The 20,602-nt window shown below is 39.9% G+C and overlaps 2 protein-coding genes and 1 long non-coding RNA gene across 6 annotated transcripts in view; 1 reads left to right on the top strand and 2 right to left on the bottom strand.

The window, feature by feature from the left end:
- LOC148189242 (uncharacterized) overlaps positions 1–9,410 on the bottom strand; it is a 37,559-nt gene extending 28,149 nt beyond the window's left edge. Inside the window, exons 1-2 of the long non-coding RNA XR_015777093.1 lie at positions 9,318–9,410; positions 6,322–6,481 (exon numbers count right to left, since the gene is read on the bottom strand). This is a non-coding gene — a long non-coding RNA (uncharacterized LOC148189242). The remainder of the gene's footprint in view (positions 1–6,321; positions 6,482–9,317) is intronic.
- trpm1b (transient receptor potential cation channel, subfamily M, member 1b) overlaps positions 1–15,405 on the top strand; it is a 27,523-nt gene extending 12,118 nt beyond the window's left edge. For 2 of the 4 annotated variants that reach the window (XM_088080569.1, XM_088080568.1), the window contains 24 exons: positions 695–890; positions 968–1,181; positions 1,486–1,610; positions 1,692–1,863; positions 2,180–2,354; positions 2,440–2,563; positions 4,115–4,187; positions 4,312–4,412; positions 6,055–6,231; positions 6,332–6,466; positions 6,596–6,646; positions 7,480–7,620; positions 7,717–7,746; positions 7,840–8,132; positions 8,951–9,179; positions 9,322–9,453; positions 9,542–9,670; positions 9,760–9,888; positions 10,023–10,554; positions 11,742–11,762; positions 11,855–11,999; positions 12,090–12,295; positions 13,475–13,607; positions 13,696–15,405. In XM_088080569.1, coding sequence (XP_087936695.1) covers positions 695–890; positions 968–1,181; positions 1,486–1,610; positions 1,692–1,863; positions 2,180–2,354; positions 2,440–2,563; positions 4,115–4,187; positions 4,312–4,412; positions 6,055–6,231; positions 6,332–6,466; positions 6,596–6,646; positions 7,480–7,620; positions 7,717–7,746; positions 7,840–8,132; positions 8,951–9,179; positions 9,322–9,453; positions 9,542–9,670; positions 9,760–9,888; positions 10,023–10,554; positions 11,742–11,762; positions 11,855–11,999; positions 12,090–12,295; positions 13,475–13,607; positions 13,696–15,052 — 5,020 coding nt within the window. In that variant the 3' untranslated portion in view covers positions 15,053–15,405. The remainder of the gene's footprint in view (positions 1–694; positions 891–967; positions 1,182–1,485; positions 1,611–1,691; positions 1,864–2,179; positions 2,355–2,439; positions 2,564–4,114; positions 4,188–4,311; positions 4,413–6,054; positions 6,232–6,331; positions 6,467–6,595; positions 6,647–7,479; positions 7,621–7,716; positions 7,747–7,839; positions 8,133–8,950; positions 9,180–9,321; positions 9,454–9,541; positions 9,671–9,759; positions 9,889–10,022; positions 10,555–11,741; positions 11,763–11,854; positions 12,000–12,089; positions 12,296–13,474; positions 13,608–13,695) is intronic. The other 2 variants (XM_042495479.2, XM_088080570.1) reach the window with 2 other exon arrangements.
- Positions 15,290–20,602, bottom strand: LOC121949744 (ras-related protein Rab-8B). Its single transcript, XM_042495485.2, has 8 exons — positions 19,407–20,602; positions 18,801–18,861; positions 18,636–18,696; positions 18,456–18,533; positions 18,221–18,310; positions 18,049–18,114; positions 17,914–17,964; positions 15,290–16,406 (listed from the first exon to the last, which is right to left on the bottom strand). The coding sequence occupies exons 1-8, from the start codon at positions 19,528–19,530 to the stop codon at positions 16,314–16,316; spliced, it is 624 nt and encodes a 207-aa protein (XP_042351419.1). The 5' UTR covers positions 19,531–20,602; the 3' UTR covers positions 15,290–16,313.

The following is a 20,602-nucleotide window of genomic DNA, read 5'->3' as shown; positions in this document are numbered from 1 at the left end:
TATTTTTTATGAATTTCCAGGTATTTTTTCTTTTACTTTTCACTAATTTCTTGAAAATTTTTTGAGTCATTTCTTCTTTTTTTGCTCATTGCCATCCTCTTGTGTATTTGAAATAAATCAAGCAAATTTGTAAGTTGCAAGTTTCAAAGCATAAAAACAAACAAAAAGCAGTAAGCATACTGGTAAAAACATGTCAATTTGGCAGAATATGTAACACATGACTGTTTTATAAATTCAGCTCTATATTCACTCCAAGTAATGCTTTATATAAATTAAAAATAACTTATTTTAGCTTGTTCATTAATTTAGTGAATCGTGACACCTACAGCTATATGTCATCAGACATTTGTTGGGATTAAAATAGATTTTTCAGTGTGTTTTGTAGGACACGGGTACTATCCTGGGCTCCGAGAGCAGCCAGGCGCTGCGGATCGTTGCTCGCCCAAGCATGAATTTCCCAGAAATAGGCACAGTCATGAAAGAGCCAGTGTGATGTGTGTTTCGAGGAAAAGACACGGCCTTCATGTGCAGACTAAACAATGCATAGCTCAATTGCTACTAGTCATGGTTCAACACTGGATAGTATACTGCTCGAGGAATTCTAGGAACAACCAACACAAGTTTTTAAGTCACATCCACGCAGGGCCAGGAAGGACGTGTTAACTGAGTGCTGTTTGTGCTGTGATCTGTCGAGATGTGCCTGCGGTCAGCTGAACACACAGCACGTGGCCATCCCTGCTGGTGCCAACTCACTGGAAGAAGCCAACCAGCTGGTGCAGATTGACACCCCGAAGGATAAATGGAGTGTGATCAAGCACACAAGGACCTACCCAACAGATGCTTTCGGCCTAATCGAGTTCCAGGGTGGAGGATTCATCAACAAGGCCATGGTGAGGCACTGAAACATTCCTTTAGAGTGACTGTGTGGTTTGATTAGAAGTTATAATATATTTCTTTTCTGTCCTAGTATATCCGAGTCTCCTATGACACCAAACCCGACAACCTCTTGCATTTGATGGTGAAGGACTGGCAGTTGGAGCTGCCCACTTTGCTCATCTCCGTACATGGAGGTCTCCAGAACTTCGACCTCCAACCAAAACTCAAGCAAGTGTTTGGCAAAGGCCTGATCAAAGCTGCCGTCACCACCGGAGCTTGGATCTTCACGGGCGGAGTCAACACAGGTACAACAGTTCAGGATAATGCTTTTAATGTTCATTTAACAAAATAACAATTTGTGACATTAGAAGATTACTCTAAATTGTCGTTACGTAACACCTTTTCTGTAATTTTCCGGAGGAGATTTGACCAACCCATTGTCACGGGTTTACGCTCTGTAATTAGAGCTTCTGTTGGAAAAATCCATCACAAATGACTGTGTGGATTTTGCGTGCAGCAGCCACAAGTGTGTCCCATGATGCAGCAGCCCCATTAGGCAACTGAAAGCGTCATTATTCACGCTGCTATATTTTGCTCTTTACACCTCAGGGGTGATCCGTCATGTAGGAGATGCCTTAAAGGACCATTCCTCCAAGTCACGAGGGAAAGTGTGTGCAATAGGAATTGCACCATGGGGGATCCTGGAAAACAAAGAGGATCTCATCGGAAAAGATGTGAGAACACTTTGCAGCTGCATTTAGTTCACTCAGAGTCTAATATTTCTTCTTGAAGTTAATTTCTCCTTCTTTTTCCAGGTCACCAAACCCTATCAGACAATGGCAAACCCACTGAGCAAGCTGGCTGTGCTCAACAACAGCCACTCCCACTTCATCCTGACCGACAACGGCACCTGTGGGAAGTATGGCTCCGAGGTCAAACTCCGCCGGCTGCTAGAGAAGCACATCTCCCTGCAGAAGATCAACACGCGTAAGTCAACCAGCGCTACGCAGACATCATAAAGCATCCACCATAGTGCGTGAGCCGGAGTCTGTCGGACATGTGGATGGAGAGCTCCTCTGTGGCCTGTGGGCTTCCCTTTGTCATCCTATGCCTGGAGCTCGGATAAGGCAGGGACAGCAAAGGGATGCTCAACTGTCACTACTGACTTCACTCTCCTCTGGTTTTGTCTGTTCATACATCACATTAACGTTTCCCGCTTCAGCATTTCATTCTCAAAGGTCTGCTATTACCAGTGGTGATAAATAGACAAATGGAAGGACTGAGTATATTCTGTGTGTTTCAGGTTTGGGTCAAGGGGTTCCTCTGGTGTGTCTAATCGTAGAGGGAGGTCCCAACGTGATCTCCATCGCACTGGAGAGTCTGAGAGACGAGCCTCCCATCCCTGTGGTGGTGTGTGACGGCAGTGGCCGAGCTTCCGACATCATATCCTTTGCACACAAGTTCTCAGAAGATGGAGGGTGAGACTTTACATGCCTTCTCTCTATTTTATTTATGGGTTAAGAAAAAAAAGCTGAAATTTCTTCCTTGAATCTGCTCTTCCAGCCTTGTTAATGACGATGTCCGAGAGCAACTCTTGGTGACCATTCAGAAGACTTTCAATTACAGCAAAAGTCAATCACAGCAGATCCTGCTCATGGTTATGGAGTGCATGAAAAAAAGGGAACTGGTGAGTAGAAGAAGACACTAAAAAAATTGGCCTTTTCAGAATTATTTTGCATTTGAAAATGACATGTCTTTGTCAATCAATAAACATTTCCGAGTTGTGAAGCATCTGGTCTCCATCGTCATTCATCCATTCCACTCATCTGTGTATTTCCATTAACATATTGAATAAACATAATCCCCACAACGTGCTTGTCATTTCTCCCTGTGGTCATGTGTGGCATGTTTATAATCTGGGGCATTCACAGCTATCATCCACCCTCATGTATAAGCACACAGCTGTTAAGTGATGTTGGGTGATTCTGCAGTGCTAAACTGTTAACTTAAATGTAAACAATGCTTTACGATAAAGCACAAACCTCAGTGAGAGTCTAAATCCCTGAGCTGAGAGTGCTTACCAGAGTGTTTCTTGGTGCATAAGAAGTGGCAGCGTTTTCGCATCTCCACCAGATCTCCGTAATTGATGTGATTAGTAGTTTGTAATATGCGGCGCATATAATCTCCACACTCCATACATTTGGGTGGGAAAGATCACTACCACCCGCTTAGCGGAGGCTCTTACTTCATCCATTCACAGTAAGCATGCAGCACACAGATGGAGGAGAGGATCCATCTCCCTAATCCTCAAGCAGGTTCCTCCCTCCCTCTCTACTCCACGGGCTTTTTTTTTTAGACCGCAGAGTGCTATCACTTCACCAGCGATTCTGCATCCTCTATCCCCGATGTATTAGACTGCCTAATGCGCCAACACACTCAGATAAGCAACTTAAACTGCTTTTTTTCAAAGATCATACCGCTGCGGGGCATTTCACTGATACCCGACCCAGACAATGTGACAGAATCGGCAAGTTTGAGCTCTTTCCACGCAGCTAAGAGGCCACACTGTTGCCTGCTCTTAATCTAAAGTGCCATGACTAACCTACAGGTGAATCCGTGTCACAGTCTAGTCCCCAAATAATCCTTTCATCCTAAGTGCATCTCATGTGAACAGCTGGGTGAGACCAATAAAAAAAAAACCGCTGATTTAGAAGGCTGAAATTTGCTGTGATGTAACACCAGGATGCAACGTTTAACCGATTCCTTATTAAAGTCTACGTATTTGCAAAAATCAACACCCTGCTGTCTGAAAGGGCAACATAAGTTTTTCCGTCTGCATACTGCTGCTCATTATCAACGCATCCCGAGACCAGCCCTGAAAATCTCTGGCGCCGTGCCACACATTCATGCCAACTTAATCCCATTTACCATGGCTGCACATGTGATGGAGCCGTCAGCGTAATTTCATTTGATATAGTCGAGTCTGTAACAAGAAAAGTACTATCACGCTGTCTCGCTGTAAAATTAGCTGTTTGGGCTGTGAGGGTCAGCCAGCAGTGAGAGGTCCTGCTGACAGAATCTCTCATCGGTTCATCACAACATGATTGCAGCTGCGTGAATAAAGAGTGGGAATAAAAAAACAACCATTTATTTATCCTTTCATCTATGTGATTTGTTTGATTCAACCATTACAATATACAACTTCACGTCTGCTATCTTCCTTTTTTTTCTCACGTAGATCACAGTTTTTCGAATGGGCTCTGAGGGACAACAAGATATTGAAATGGCCATTCTTACTGCCTTATTAAAAGGTATTTTCTGGCTGCATCATACTTAGACATCTCAACAGTATGCATATGATTACATCACAGCCATATTTTTCTTGCCATGTACGACATGCTTCCCTCTCTCTGTCTGCGCTGTCTTTTGCATCAGGCACGAACGCTTCCGCAGCTGACCAGCTCAGTTTGGCTCTGGCTTGGAACAGAGTGGATATTGCTCGCAATCACATCTTTGTTTACGGTCACAATTTACCAGTGAGTGCTGCTAAAACCTAAATGCTGTAAAAAAACATCTTTTCACACGAGTGCAATATAGTTGCAAAGTTGGCGAGTATGTATTTAGCCCTTGAAAACCGGGATCAACGGCAGTTTTCTTGTGCTGTGATTAGATGCCTTTTCACGAGCTATTTGACCCCTTGGTTTGTTTTCTTTTCGAAACATGGGGAAAAGGGCAATGACCAACTGCCAAGAAATGTCCCACTGGCACATTGCAAGAAATTAGCTGAATGGGTATTGAAAATTGCCTAAAAATCCGTTTGAAAAAAGAGGGCAGTATATCAGAAAATGATCTTTAAAAATAGGGGAAAATGTCCAGAAAACTATAAGTATAATCATTTTAAGTTTACAATTTCTCTTTACAGAAAAAATACAGTAAAATATATAAAATAAATACTTTTTTTTTTTTTTTTTTTAAAAGGCACTTTTGATTATTTTCTTCTTTTCTTTTGCTTATTTTCAGGTAATTGCCTCATAATTGTTAGTTGCAAAGTGGGCGAGGATGTATTTAGCCTGGAAGAAAAGAATTTGGCTTTGAACATTTAAAAAATCATTTGAAATGAATTTGCTTTAAGTCCACCTCCTCACAAAATGTGTTTGGCTCACTGTTGCTTTTATTTTAAGTCTATAAGTCTATGAAGTATTGACCAGAGAGTTCTATTTTAATGTCTTCAAACATATCCAGAGTGTGTATTCCTGACATATAGCAAGACAGATAGATGTTGTTTGAATTGTTCCTCCGATGTACAAAATTCTGCTGATTTGTAATCTATTTAAAAAGTACAATAATCCACATTTAAACAAATGTAAATGCACCCAAGTTAGTTTTCCTCTATAGTCCCTTGCCTGATGTTAAAAGGCATCCTTAAATAACAGAAAAATACAATACGAAGATACAATATGTAGTGATTTAAAGTGGAAATATATAGTTTATTTCTTTAACTTATAACTATGAGGTGAATGTTGATTGCACACTATAATGGCTATAAGATAATAACACCATCGGCATTTAGATAAGTTACCACTTTAGCTAAGTTTACCACTGCATTCTTCTCCCAGGAAACTGAAGGCTCAATTCAAGGCACAAAGCAAGTGCTTTAACCATTGTGCAACCAAAACAGAAAAAAAGTGCTTCTGTTTCCCCTGATAGCTATCAGTAGCTATCCCCAGTTACCAGAGTACCAATGTAGGTTCTGCGCAGTTACTGTCCCCTGGAAATGGGAGACAGTGGAACAACCAACCTGGCAAATGTGCAATTACTTCACAAGTGCAATATTTATTTTTTAGGACATGCATTAATTATGTATAGGTTTATTTGATGTATGTGTGTCAGTGATGAATGTGTATGCGTTTTTTTTATGTTGCGCTGTAGTGGGACAGAGTCCAAAGCAAATTTCCCCACAGGGATAATAAAAGTATATCTCATTGTATCAAAGAAGCAGTAGAAACTGTAATTACTACGCTCAGAGGAAAGTGATCCAGTTATCTTTACGGCAGTGATGCTAAAATACCACTTGGAAATGCTAGTGGGGTATGAGATGAAAAGTTGTCTGTGTCCACTTTAATGTAGAAAATGCAGAAAAGAGTCTGGTATATTTATGCTTATTTCCTGCTTGGTAAGCCTGCTGGTGCCATCGCCAACACTACAACCACTGTAGCCCCAGCCCAGGAGAAGCAAAAGAGCCCCGCCAGTGCTCCTCGCAACAAAACCCGTGGAAAGAAGGGGAAGGGAAAGGGAAAGGCAAAGCCTGAACCCCCAGAGGAAACAGACCCGAGGAAATTGGAGTTGATTCGTTGGGTAAGAGTGGAGTTTTTGACCGTAACTCTCCCTTCAGGTTTAAATACGGGGCAGGCTGCGATGTGCAAATAATAAGTCATCATTCCTTACCTTCTCTCAGGTGAACTCTCTGGAGCAGGCTATGATGGATGCTCTGGTGCTGGACAGAGTGGACTTTGTCAAACTGCTCCTGGAGAATGGGGTCAATATTCACCACTTCCTCACCATTCCCAGACTGGAGGAGTTGTACAACACGGTGGGACCAGACACACTGCAGCAAATGAGAATGAGACCAAGTCTGAATCCCTCAAAATTCACATCTGACAAATATGAAAACGGCTGAAACTAATTACAAACCGCCCCTCCTCTCATTCTTGTCTTTCAGAAACTGGGCCCTACTAATACACTGAACGCTGTGGTCAGGGACGTTAAAAAGGTACAATAAAACTTTTTGCTGAATAATGGTTCACGTACATATATATTTTTATATAGGTCTGTGTGTGTGTGTGGTGAACACACACACACACACACACACACACACACACACACACACACACACACACACACACACACATATACATATAGTATGTATAGTTCTTACTTCTTAGTGGTTTTAACAGATGCCATCCCATCACCCCAATCCTTGCTTCCCTTCATTGGCTCCCTGTTCATTTTAGAATTGATTTTAAGATTTTACTGATCACTTTAAAAGCCCTTCTATGGCCCCAAGCTCCATAACAGAAATGTGACCCCTTATGAGCCAGTTCGCAGCCTCAGACCCTCAGGTGGGGCCCCTCTGGACATTCCAAACTAAAGGTGACCATACCTTTGCCCTCAGGTCCCCTCGGCTTCAATCCCATTTTTATATACTTACTTTTATGTGATATTGTTTTATTTATTTTTATATATTTTCGCTTTTTAATTTATGTTTTATCCATTTTATTCAATTTTATTTGTGAATTTATTGCTTTTATTGTTTCTGATGTTGTTGTTTTTGGTCTATTTCTTTTTATTATCTTACATTGACATTTTATGTCCTATATCTTGCATTATTTTTCTTCTGGTTTTAATTTTATCCTAACTCTACCCTAGATTCGTCTCACTTTTGTTCAATAGGACTGTTTGGCTTTCCGTTGTTGTGCGGCTGTCTGTGTATTCCATTTCTTCTTTTCTTTGTTTGTCAAAGCACTTTGTAAACTGTTTTTTAAAGGTGCTATACAAATAAGGTTATTACTATTATTATCATATGTTACTCTGGTAATTTTGCAGGGTAACCTCCCTCCAGATTATCAGATCACTTTGATTGATATTGGTCTGGTGTTGGAGTGCTTCATGGGTGGAGCTTACAGGAGCAATTACACCAGGAAGGCTTTCCGAAACCTCTACAATAATTTGTACGGACTAAAAAGGGTACGCATGGATGGAAGACAATAATTCATAATAGCTTGTTCATCATGTTAAGTAACATTTTGGTATTAATCATCGTGTTTGGTTCTTTTCCTGCAGCCAAAGGCTCTGAAGCTTCTGGGAATGGAGGTGTGGTATCTTTTCCAAAAAAAAATGTCAAGTAGCTGAAACAATACAAGCCACACAGCAGAATAATCTTTCATCGTGTTTTTGTTTTGTTAGGACGATGAACCGAGGACAAAAGGCAAGAAAAAGCCAAAAAAGAAGAAAGAGGAAGAGGTGGAAATTGACGTGGATGACCCCGAGGTCTGTCGATTCAAGTACCCCTTTCACGAGCTGATGCTGTGGGCGGTGCTGATGAAACGCCAGAAGATGGCGCTGTTCCTCTGGCAGCGTGGAGAAGAAGCTATGGCGAAAGCTCTGGTGGCCTGTAAACTGTATAAAGCTATGGCCCATGAGTGCTCTGAGAGTGAACTGGTGGATGACATCTCGCAAGACCTGGAGAACAACTCCAAGTCAGTATATCTCGCTCATAGGGGTTTACTTGTAGTATCACATGGTGTTCTTTTAAGATATAACAGGTGCTTATTGCTTTACATTGGTTTCCTGTCCTCTACTCTTAACGGCTTAGCTGCATTTTATATCTGTTAAGTAAGTTTTGAAATCAGTTTTGAATCAATTTCTTTCAAAATCATGGGGAGAGGGGCGACTTCTAGCTCAACTGCTAGAGTGTGCGCCCCACATGGCTGAGGCCTCTGCAGTGGCCTGGGTTCGAGTCCAGCCTGTGGCCCTTTGCTGTGCCGCTTTCCCCTTTCTCTCTCCCACCTTTCCTGTCACTCTCTGACTATCCTACCAATTAAGGGAAAATGCCCCAAAAAATAATCTTTAAAAAAAAAAATCGTGGGGAAAAAGGGCAAGGAAATTTGTAGATTTTTTTTTAATCTAGGTAAAATGTCTAAGGAAAAAAAAAAGAAAGAAATACATTTATAATCATTAGAATTTAAAATTTTGTGACAAAATTATTATAATTTTTAAGCACTTATTCCAAGTCTTGTTTGCATTGTTTGTTTTTTACTTTCTTTTTCATTTTTTTAAAACAAACTTTCAGGTAATTTTCTTGTTTTTTTTACTTTTTTTGTGTGTGGGGTTTTTTACTGGACATTTCATGCCAAGTTGCTGATTGCCTTTTTCCATGTTACTAAAAGAAATCAAGCCAATTTGCTCATGTTTCAAAGGTTTAAATACTTGTGAAAGGCATCTGAAGGCAGCACAAGAAAACTGATGTGGATCCAGGTTTCAAGGAGCTAATATTATTGTTGCCTCTCTTTCACAGAGAATTTGGCCAGTTAGCCTACGAGCTGTTGGATCAGTCCTATAAGCACGACGAACAGGTGGCCATGAAACTTTTAACATATGAGCTGGTTAACTGGAGTAACTCCACCTGTCTGAAGCTGGCTGTGGCTGCTAAGCAACGTGACTTCATCGCCCACACCTGCAGCCAGATGTTGCTCACTGACATGTGGATGGGCTGCTTAAGGATAGGCAAAAATCCCGGCCTCAAGGTTGACATTTAAATTTTTTTTTCTTTTTGGCATCCATAGAAAATATTCCACGACATTCCTAACATCACTTGTTATAACACCAGTAGCATTGCTGTAATAGTATAAGAGTAAAATTATTAACTGTGATCATTTTCTCACCTAGGTTATTCTGGGAATCATTTTCCCTCCTCTGATCCTACTGCTGGATTTCCGCCTTGGAGATGACGCTTCGTACCACGCACCTGAGGGCCAAGAACAGGGAAAAGACAAGGATGATGACACAAAATCCAGCAAGGTTTGTCTTAATTATTCATTTACACATAGTGTTTGTATGCCTTTCTTTGTAAAGAAAATGATGCTGAAACAAAGTTGTTATATTGTAGGACGCTAATGATGCAACTTCCCGAAAGGGAGATGAAGAGGAGGGCAGCACTAATGTCCGCAAAATCCCTATCGGCAAAAGATTCTTTGAGTTTTATGATGCGCCATTCACCAAATTCTGGTTCAACACAGTAAGTTTCTGTCATGTAAACAAGAAAGATTTTTTAAAGTTCTTTTTTACTTTAATTGTAGTGACATAACCGAACTCTTCTTCCAATAGATTTGCTATTTGGGCTATTTAATGTTGTACAACTACATAATCCTGGTAAAAATGGAGCGGTGGCCATCTATACAAGAGTGGACTGTCATTGCATACATCCTCACACTTGGCTCGGAAAAAGTCAGACAGGTACAAGGCATTAAATATGATAAATTTGATCTGATTTGAGTCTTTAGATATTATTTTTTAATTTATTTATTGATTAATCAATTTATTTATTATATTTCATGGTGTCTGCATGAACTTTAAACACCGTTCTCTAGATTCTGATGTCGGAGCCAGGGAAGCTGAAACAGAAGATAAGTGTGTGGCTGGAGGAGTACTGGAACATCACTGACCTGGCTGCCATCTGCACTTTCCTCCTCGGGCTGATGCTCCGGCTGCAGCATGAACCTTATATGGGCTACGGCAGGGTCATCTACTGCATAGACATCATCTTCTGGTACATTCGCGTATTGGACATCTTCGGAGTCAACAAATACCTGGGACCCTATGTGATGATGATAGGGAAGATGGTAATAAAATTTTACAAATCATGTGAAAATGACATGACAGACATGATGGAAAACACAGAAATTCAAACTTTGCTTCTTGTCTTTCAGATGATAGATATGATGTACTTTGTGGTGATCATGCTGGTGGTGCTCATGAGCTTTGGGGTGGCTCGGCAAGCCATCCTTCACCCTGATGAGGAGCCAACATGGCGCCTGGCCAGAAACATTTTCTACATGCCCTACTGGATGATCTATGGGGAGGTTTTTGCGGACTCGATAGACCGTAAGACTAGAATTCATAGTAAGATTCTGTTTCCTGATTCTGGGCAGATGATCAGTGTTCTATTAATTCTGTGATGTTTAACAATACTGTGACCCCTCAATACTTTGTCTCCCTCTGCTGGCATATTGATAAAAGTGTTTAATAACTTTGCATTGAGGAAGAGCAGGATACGTTTCAGTATCTTATCTCCTCAATCATGATCATCTGCCTTCAAGTTTTTTCTTTCAGTTTTTTTTTCAGTGTTGTTTTATTCTGTCAGGGTGAAGGCAACAAGCAGCTATCCAAAAAGCCTAAATCAACAGGGTTATTAAATGTCAGAGCTGTGGACTCAAGTCACATGACTCAGACTCCAGTCACAAATTTGATTTTTTTCGACTCAACTTGACAAAATCAAAACAGACTTGCAACTTGACTTGGACTTTAACTCTGACTTCTCCAAGCTGAGCCTTTAGACTCGAAAATACTTGATACCTTCCTCACAAGAACAAAGATTTAAAAGGATGTTATTTCATATAAAGTGTGCCACAAATCAATACATTGATGTCATTCATTTCCAAAGAATTCCCCAGAATCACTTTGTTTGAACCAATTCAACCAATTACATAACTTAGGACCAGTTAGAAATAAATGATACCAAAGATCATTTTGTTCATGTACAAAAACAATGCCAGCAAAAACCAATTGCATTATGCAAGTCCTGCGGGTCAAAAATTACAGATATAGATGCTACGCATTCCAACACGCTTGTTAAAACAGACTTTTTACAAATTTAAAAAGCATTCATGATTATTGCAAAAGAAATAAATTGTTACTCTATCACTGATATTGCATGACATTTGGTGAAGAGTGCATCAGGGCTTGAACCTTGAAGTTTAAGACTTGGGACTTGTCTAAGAACTTGCAAGTCTTGACCTGGAACTTAATCTGAGACTTACTTGAGACTTAGAAAACAATGACTTGGTCCAACCTCTCTTAAATATTAAATCGGCTGTTTTTTTGAGAAAGTTGCTGACACATCTGCTTGTTTTTATTCACAAAAAAAAACCATAAAGTACAACTATCTTTAGTTTTTGATTAGTGACAAGTTGGAGAAGCATTTTTAAACCTGGTCTACTCTTTCATGGATATTAGCTTGACCTTGACAGAAGTATGTTATAAAAATCCTATATTTATTGATTTTAACACTTTGTCCATGTTTCTTCAAGTCTATGCGATGGAAATCAACCGTGAGTAGTCTTTAAGCCAAGAATGCAATTCAAATCAGTTAGCTAAAGATCTCAGAATACACTCTATAGCTGGAAGTTTTCTTTCCCTGCAGCTCCATGTGGGGAGCATTTATATGACGAGGATGGGAAGAAACTGCCTCCGTGTATCCCTGGTGCCTGGCTCACACCAGCCATTATGGCCTGTTACCTTCTCGTGGCAAACATTCTTCTGGTCAACTTGCTCATTGCAGTGTTCAAGTAAGTGCATGATCTAATGTCTCACTGCTATGTTATTATACAGCAAACACCAATGTTACAGTGTGTACTCACTGGTTTCCTGTCCCACAGCAACACTTTCTTTGAAGTCAAGTCCATTTCCAACCAGGTGTGGAAGTTCCAGAGATATCAGCTGATCATGACGTTCCACGACCGTCCCATCCTGCCGCCACCTCTTATCATTTTCAGCCACCTCTACATCCTCTTCAACAGGCTTTTTAGGCGGTGTGCCAGAAAGAGACAGGAGGGAGAGCTGGATGAGAAAGACCGTGGACTCAGTTAGTCACTTCTTATGATACAAAACAAATATATGTAGTTTAATGGAACAGTGTGTAGGATTTAATGCTATCCAGTAGTAAGGATTACAGGTTGCAACTAGTGGAATTCCTGGTTAGGATTCCTTAAATGTTTATTGTTCAGGAGGTTTTTACTGGAATCCGAATTATCTGCAGTGGTCTTTTCCTCTCCAAAAGAAATAGACCCGGTGACTCTGACTGACAAAAACTCTAAAAAAGCAGTTTTGCATAAAAATTATGTGTTTTTCTGGATCATCGCAGAGGGGCTGCTTACTATGGAGGCCAGTGCAGAAACACAAAAAAAATTCAATGCAGATGGCCCTATCTGGAGCTAGTATCTGGCTTGTCTGTTCTGATTTACAGTAAACATGCAATATGGCAGACTCCATGGACGAGGTCCCGCTCCCCATGTAGATAGAAAACTGCTCGTAAGGGAACAAAAAAACAAGGATTCTTATTTCCAGGTGATTATTTAAACATATCTGTATTATTTTCTGAACACAAGGCTCGCAGTGTCACAAAACAAGACAGTCATGTATATACACACAGCAGTTAAAAGGTATAATCAGTCAAACCCCACCATCCCAGCCCCACCCCGCACATACATGTAACAGAAAAAAAAAGGACATTTGATGTCAAAAAATAAAGAAATACAGAGGTAAAATATGACTGTAAAAATAATTATACCATAAAAGAAAAAAAGAAAACAGTCAAATTAATTAATAATAATACAAAAATAAACAAATAAATAAAATATTCTAAATGACAATATTCTGAAAATTCTCTGACTCTCTGACTAAACATTATATAGCAAAAGATGGTCTAGGAAGTATTAGGTAAAAGGTTAAGGAAATCTCATGTGACTCTAGGTATAGTTTGCTTCCACTCTGAAGGGTATCGACCTCGTAACAGAGTTTGTTTGAGTTCAGACGGTAAATAATTTGGAAAGGGCTCCAAATCTCAGAAAAAGAAAAAATACTTTTTATATTCCATTTCTGCCAATATTTCCCTCTAAAGCCTACACACTGAACCTTTAAAGTGATTTTAATTTAGTTTCATCCTAGATCACAAATAAACTTAAATCATGTCGTAGCCCAAAGAGGTACTTACAGAACAGCATTGGTCCTGACTGACACACATCATGTAATTTCTTTCTACCAGAACTCAGGCTTAATCCAGAGGAGCTAAAAAGTCTATATGAGTTTGAAGAACAGTGCGTGGAGGAATATTTCCGTGAGAAAGAAGACGAGCAGCAGTCCTCCAGTGATGAACGCATCAAGGTTACCTCCGAAAGGTGAACACCCTTTTCAAGAGTAGCTTAGACATTTCTAAGTATTTTGATTTCAGTTAGTAAACTTTTCTTTATTTGGCGTTCTTGGCAGAGTTGAGAATATGTCCATGCGTCTGGAGGAGGTCAACGAGAGGGAGAACACGATGAAGGCCTCCCTGCAGACGGTGGATCTCCGCCTAGCACAGCTGGAGGAGATTCACGGGCGAATGGCAGTTGCCCTGGAAAAGCTTGCAGGGGTGGACAGACTGGAGCTGACCAGGACCTATTCGCGAAACTCCTCTGTGTGTGACCCCTCCTCCCTACTTCGCCAGGGCAGTATTAACAGCGCGGATGGTTACAGTCTTTACCGCTTCCACATGGACATGGAGGAGTTTGCAGCGAAGCAAAATGCAGATGAGACACCTAAAACAGGCATAGAAAGACAGAGGAGTCTGCGGCAAGCCTCCAGCGTTAGTACTCTCTCTCCAAAAGAAGGCGGTCAGACCTTAGAGGTTGGCGGTTTGGAAAGATCACGACCGAGTTCATGTGTGGACATTCTCATATCCCCATGTGATCAAAAGCCTGCTTCTGTAGCATCAAGTCAAGAGACCATTTCCAACATAAGACAAGGCAGCACAGCACTGCTAGATAGACTAACAGATAAGGACAGACTAAAGCCCTCTTCTCCACCAAAAAGGACTAAATCCTTGAAATACTTCCCAGTGGAAGACCAACCTACATCTCCTTTGACAAAGAGGAGGGCTATGAGCACCATCATTGTCAGCCCGCCTGATGAACCAGAGGAATCAGACGAACCCACAAAGAAGGCCGAACTGCCGCAAGGGAACTCCTCTTCGCCAAAGAGGACAAAATCATTGAGATATATTCCTACTGAAACCCAAAGCCAGACTTCCCCAATCACAAAGAAAAGAGCTATGAGCAGCATCATCTACAACCCATTTGAGGCAGGCGATGATGTGCAAACTGTGGATTACAGATCAGTAGTGGATCAGATCACTAAAGCGCCAAATCAATGGCCGGCAAACCTTGAGTACCAGGTGCATCCCAGCAGTGTCGGTCACATGCCTAAAGTGTCAACGGTCAGAGCTCTCACCCAGCAGTTTCAAGCCGCAGAGCCTCGAAAAGCCGACAATCAGACTGATCAAACTCCTTTCGACACTAAAGGACCCCTTCCAGGAGCAGAGCCCGCTGCAGAGCAAACAAAGACGAAGGCCAAGAGAAACCTCTCGGACACTACCATGTATCTGACTGTTGCCGAGGACAAGTATTTGCTGTCTCACAGGTCACAGAGCTTTAACACCAGCGAGAGGAAAGCAAAGAGCCTGGTGGTTAGCAAGGAGCCGAGAGCCTCCAGTAGCGAGAGAGACCTCGTTCAAGCCTGCAAGGCGGCACGTGAGGATGTGGGGAAGACGATGGAGGCCGAGAAGAAGGAAGATGAAAAGAAATAAGAGCCACAACAAGAGGGGAGATTAAAAAAAAGAATGAGAATGGAAAAATGGAATGGAAAAATATATGTATTAGGAGGAGGAATTGAGACAGAGAACTATCTGTCGGTGATTTGAAATAATACCTGACTTTATGTTTTCACAATAACAATAACAATAGAATGACAGTAATAGAAAAACATTACCAAACTCTTTAACATTTTCAGTCATGTGTGGATAATGAAAATCAACACAACTCTCTTTCTCTTCAATATCCACTTTCTTTACTGTCTTTCACCAGTTTGACTTACAGTAGCTTACAATCATTCATATTACAGCTTTCCCCAGTCATTGTGTTTTCATGTTGGATGTCTGAGAATAAAGTATATACACATCAATTAATTGTTTGACATTACAACACTATGTAAACACCAAAAAACATGAACTTCCTATATACGACTGACACTTTCAAACACTGCCTGTAAACGTTTTCTTTTCAGATACTGTAAAATGTGCTTAATAATGTTCCACTCAGAGGTATCCTTATAGCTTTCATGCAAATACTGACAATCGCATAACAATATGTATTTAGGAACAGCTCCCGAGAAACAATCAGACCTTTCACAGTTTCATTTTGACACAGAAACCTGTATAAATAAAGGTTTCATCAAAGAGAATAAAAATACAGGAGGTTATATTTATACATAGTTTTGTCTTTTCTATCACAATACTGCAACTCCTTCGAGGCACACATGAACAAATAGAAATAATGCCAGTGCGACAGGAGACTATAGGCATATTAATATACACAGACAAATACAATCAATGCTGCAACTTGATGACAGCATCGGCATAGTAAATATAGGTAGTGGTATAAAACAATGCTACAGTTTTGAAAGAATGTTTTCTTTTTTTTCCCATTTATAAGACAACTATGTGTAACTTTATTGTATTTAATAAAGTCTATTTTCATTGGATCCAACAGAGGTATTATAAATGCTGACAGAATCACTCCTGTGAGCAGACACTGCAGGCCAGGCTACAAACCAATGCTGACCATCATGCACAAGTCTTTTGCATGAGCGGTTATACGGGATCTCATTCCTCATCAATCCTGTTCTAGTCAGCAGCAGATCAGGATGGCACCTCAACCACTCGTGAGCGTCACCTGCAGTAAGGCCCATTATCACCACTGCTGCCGCCACTGCGAGGACACCCAGGAGGCAGCAATCGTCCAAAAACAGCAAAGTCACGCAAAGGGCCATGAGCACTAGAGCTGAGCAGCCTAGAGGAGCGAACACTTGAAGAATTTTATCCTTTTCGACTTTTTCTCTGTGATCTTGACTGGTTTGCCTGTTCCTCCAGCACTATTGTCAGTCTAGAGACATGAAAGTGGAGAAGTGTTATAAATAAAGCAGGGCTTCACAATAATCAGAGCATCCGGCAAAGCTGTATAGTTCCTGCATTTATGATCATATCAATATAGCAAATCAACATTATAATGAAACGGGTTAGCAGGCTTCTCAAAACACTGTTCATGACAGTACTATTATGACCCTGATTCCAAAAAAAAGTTGGGACGCTTTGTGAAACATTCAGAAAAACAAAATGCCATAATCTGCTAATCGTTTTATACACACAGTGAGGGAAATACAACCTGTTTTTTTGTCATTGTATCATTTTAAAATGCAGCTACTTACATAACATTTAGAGAAGATTTTGGCATTTTCTCAATAAAACTACACTGATTTCTTTTAAAAGTCGTAGCAGTACAATCCATAAAAATTATGCGCAATAAAGTCAGATGACACGAGAGACAGAACTGAACACGCTAACTGAAATGTATTTAATACTTGGAGTAGCCAGTTTTTACAAGGTCAGCACGAAGAATGAAGAAACTAATCTCTCACAGAAGGGAATTTGGCCAATTGTTCCCCACTGACAGTCTTTAAAATCATGAAGATTTTGAGGGGCCCCCTTGTGAAGCTTTAGAAGAAATGTCACTTTCAAAACTTTAACAGTTAAGTGTCCTCACCTCCCAAATGCTTAGTGTTGTTTACCCTTAGGGACTGCATTTTTTTAAATATATTTAAAAAAGGGTTTGCAAATCATTGCATTCTTCTTTTTTATTTACATTTTAAAATGCATTCTAACTTTTTTGGTTTGAGTGTTGTAATACACTTCAGCCAACGAAGTATTGGTTTCAGTTAATTAAGAGATCAAACTTAACGATGAGTATAATGTTCTTGTTTTTTCTTTTTCAAGTCTTTTTGGAGCTTTATTGCGGTGACTGAGGGAAAAATTAAAATCGACTTATAGATGAGCATGTCAACATTTTTATCTGCTCCTCTTATCTGAAAATGGTGTTCAGGCAGTAAGAAGACCATTTCACAATATTTCATTGACTAATGCGTTCACATTGAATCAGGCAGAGAGAAAACAGCCTCTGGACGGCACTGGAAAAGGTAGTGTGACAGAATGGCAGCATGGTTAAACCAAACATGCATGATTATATGTTGTGATGGTGAGAATGTACTATTCAATACATTAAATAAAACTATTTTTAGTCCATTTTTTAATGTAATTCTTCTAGAAATGTCCAGTAATTGTCAAATTGCACGTGTTTTTACAGTGTGTTGAAGGTGCATGGACTATGAACAGGTTGTAAATACCCTCACCAAGGATGGCAAAAAAGTCATATATTTTAACTTTGAATGGGCCTGTATTCTGTGTAAGAGTCACCTAATTTTACCATACTGCTCTTATCCACTAAAATGACATTTGCTGCCTACCGTCTCCCTAAATCACATTTTGAAAAGTGCCCCCAGCTCCCCAGAGGAAATGACATCCCTCACATCTATTATCAGAATCTTTTAATTACTTACCGTCTTTGAGCTCAGGTTATGTAGTATATCCCTTCCCATGGTATAAAAAGCCTAATATGACGGGAAAAAAAAGTTTGTCACATGAACATATTAATTGGTCTTAACTTTAAGAGTTACAAAAAAAAAAAAGCTTACCTCCTCTACATTTAGGCTCGACTTTGCACTTGTTTCCAAGAACTTCACTCCATAATCAATGGCCAGCTATGTGAGGTCAAAATATGTCAGTGTCACCCAAAAGTGTCACCCAAAAGTGCATTTCTATTAGTCTGAAGCTGATTGTTGGTAGCGAGAGACTGCAGAGACTCACTTTTTCACCTCTGTCTTTTGACACCTGTCTCCTGTCAGTCATGTCACATTTGTTCCCTAGGATCATCTTCTCAACATCAGATGAGGCATGCTGGGGTGAAGTTTAAATCTTATTATTAATCTCATAGTTGTGCATATGTTATTCTCCAACAATATAGAAAACTATTTCTACTAAATATAATTCATTCTTTTCAAAAATAGTATTCTAAAAATATAAGTTTCAATTCAGAGCTTACCTCTTCAATATTTCGAATCCAGTTTTTGATGTTTTCAAAGGACTTCTCATTGCAGATGTCATAGACCAACATAATGCCCTGTGAAGAAAAACAATCCTTTCTCACAAACAACATCTCACATCCTGTGATATGTCTGATAAGACCCACAGGGAGGAAGGGTGGGATGAAGAGTGGACTCACCATTGCCCCTCTGTAGTAAGCTGTAGTGATGGTGCGAAACCTCTCCTGCCCTGCAGTGTCCCTGAAACCATTAAATCACAGCCCAAATTTATGTCACACTATGGTTTATTTATTAATTTTTTTTGAAAGAAGGGGGGAAAAGCCTGGTAGTCAAAAAACACTTACCAAATTTGAAGTTTGACTCTCTTTCCATCCAGTTCTATTGTTCTGATTTTGAAATCAATTCCTGCGTTTGGATGAAAAAACAGAACTAGTTAGACATGATTCTAAAACATTTAGTTCATGCCTAAGATGTGCTGCGAAAGAGACATTTCTGCAATAAGCAGCTACCTTTTATCAACTAAAGTAACTTTTTCATGGACTGTTCATTTTTTGTCAAGTTGTAGAATGACATCATTCAATGTCACAGCAAAACTAGCTGCATCAGTATTCTGTAGAGCTTTATGGAGGATATAACAATATTAGAACAATAATGAAAAGCAAAAACTCAAATTTAAATAAGATTTCCGACAGTCAAACATCATGACTTTGATCTTATTCTATATACAACCTATAAGGGATCAAGGACAGGAGATCATTATGATGTGTCTATCTGTCCCATTGTCTTGCTCATATGCAGTTACTGCCCCTTTAAACACACTGGGTCTATATAATATAAAAATAGGGCAATATATTAAACACTACCTGTGAAAGGCTGTAAAACATTGTGTTCTGTTATATGAACATGCATTACGCCAGATTTGTGTGTAGGGGCGGCTGCGGGGTTCTCACCTATTGTGGATATGAAGGTGGTGTTGAAGGAGTCCTCGCTGAATCTGAACAGCAGACATGTCTTGCCGACTCCGCTGTCTCCGATGAGCAACAGTTTGAAGAGATAATCGTACGTTTTCGCCATTTAAACTGCAAATTCCAACCTATGGTAATATAAAGGCCGTACCGAGCCGGGATCCCCCGTCTGGAAATCCTCAGCTGTCTGTGGCAGACTGGCAGCAGACCGGTGCCGAGATGCGTGATGTCATGGCCCGCTTTGCATTATGGTCCATGTAGTTTGCTTGGATAACGAATGAGCCAGGACTACATGCGGACTTTTTCTTTTCTTTCTTTCTTTCTTTCTTTCTTTCTTTCTTTCTTTCTTTCTTTCTTTCTTTCTTTCTTTCCATCAACAATCACTGGCTAAATAAACATTCAATTATGGGTAACTATGGGGTTCTTAATGGCAGAGGTTAAGGGAATATTCAGATCTTTTTCTTAAGTAAAATTACAGTGCAGAAATACTTTTGCATAAGTAAAGGCCCTGCTTTCAAATCTTTACTCTAGTAAAACTGCAAAAGTATTAGCATCAAAATATACTTAAAGAACCCATATTGACGGTACTTCTTGGCCCATTTCAGAATAAAATATATGTATTTATAATCATTAAGATATTTATTTAATTATAATGAGAGCCGAACCGATATGGCCTATTGGTCAGCCAGTTTTATTGGCTGGTTTTAGCCGATCACATATATATACTGTATGTGTTGTTTGATATGCGCTTTATCAAAAGTTTATTTTTAACAGAACATGACGCAGAAAAAGATGCTTTGAGTAATTTAGAACTATTAAACTCCCAATTAAATTACTATTTCAGTGCACTGATGTCATTTTTAACAACAAAGTTCATTTTTAAAATGTAAAATATCGTGCCTCCATTGCATATCTTTGGCACAAGTATTTGATAACCATATCTTGGGGATAATTGCATTGCATAGGCCTAGTTGCATTTACAGTGGCTATATATAACATCAGTCGATGTATTAATACCGGAATTTGTTGCTCCCCAATATCGTTATCAGCCCCAGTACAGGTACCTCAAAACTGTAATTAGGTACAGCGCTTGAGTAAATGTATTCAGCTATTTTCCACTACCACTCAATGATTATTTGAAGAAAGTCCTACAGAAACATAAATCCGCTGTTCCATGAAAT

This window comes from Plectropomus leopardus, chromosome 7 (genome assembly GCF_026936395.1).
Source record: "Plectropomus leopardus strain MGB_pleo_1.0 chromosome 7, ASM2693639v1, whole genome shotgun sequence".
Lineage (NCBI taxonomy): Eukaryota > Metazoa > Chordata > Actinopteri > Perciformes > Serranidae > Plectropomus > Plectropomus leopardus.
This window is presented reverse-complemented; position numbering and strand designations above follow the sequence as displayed.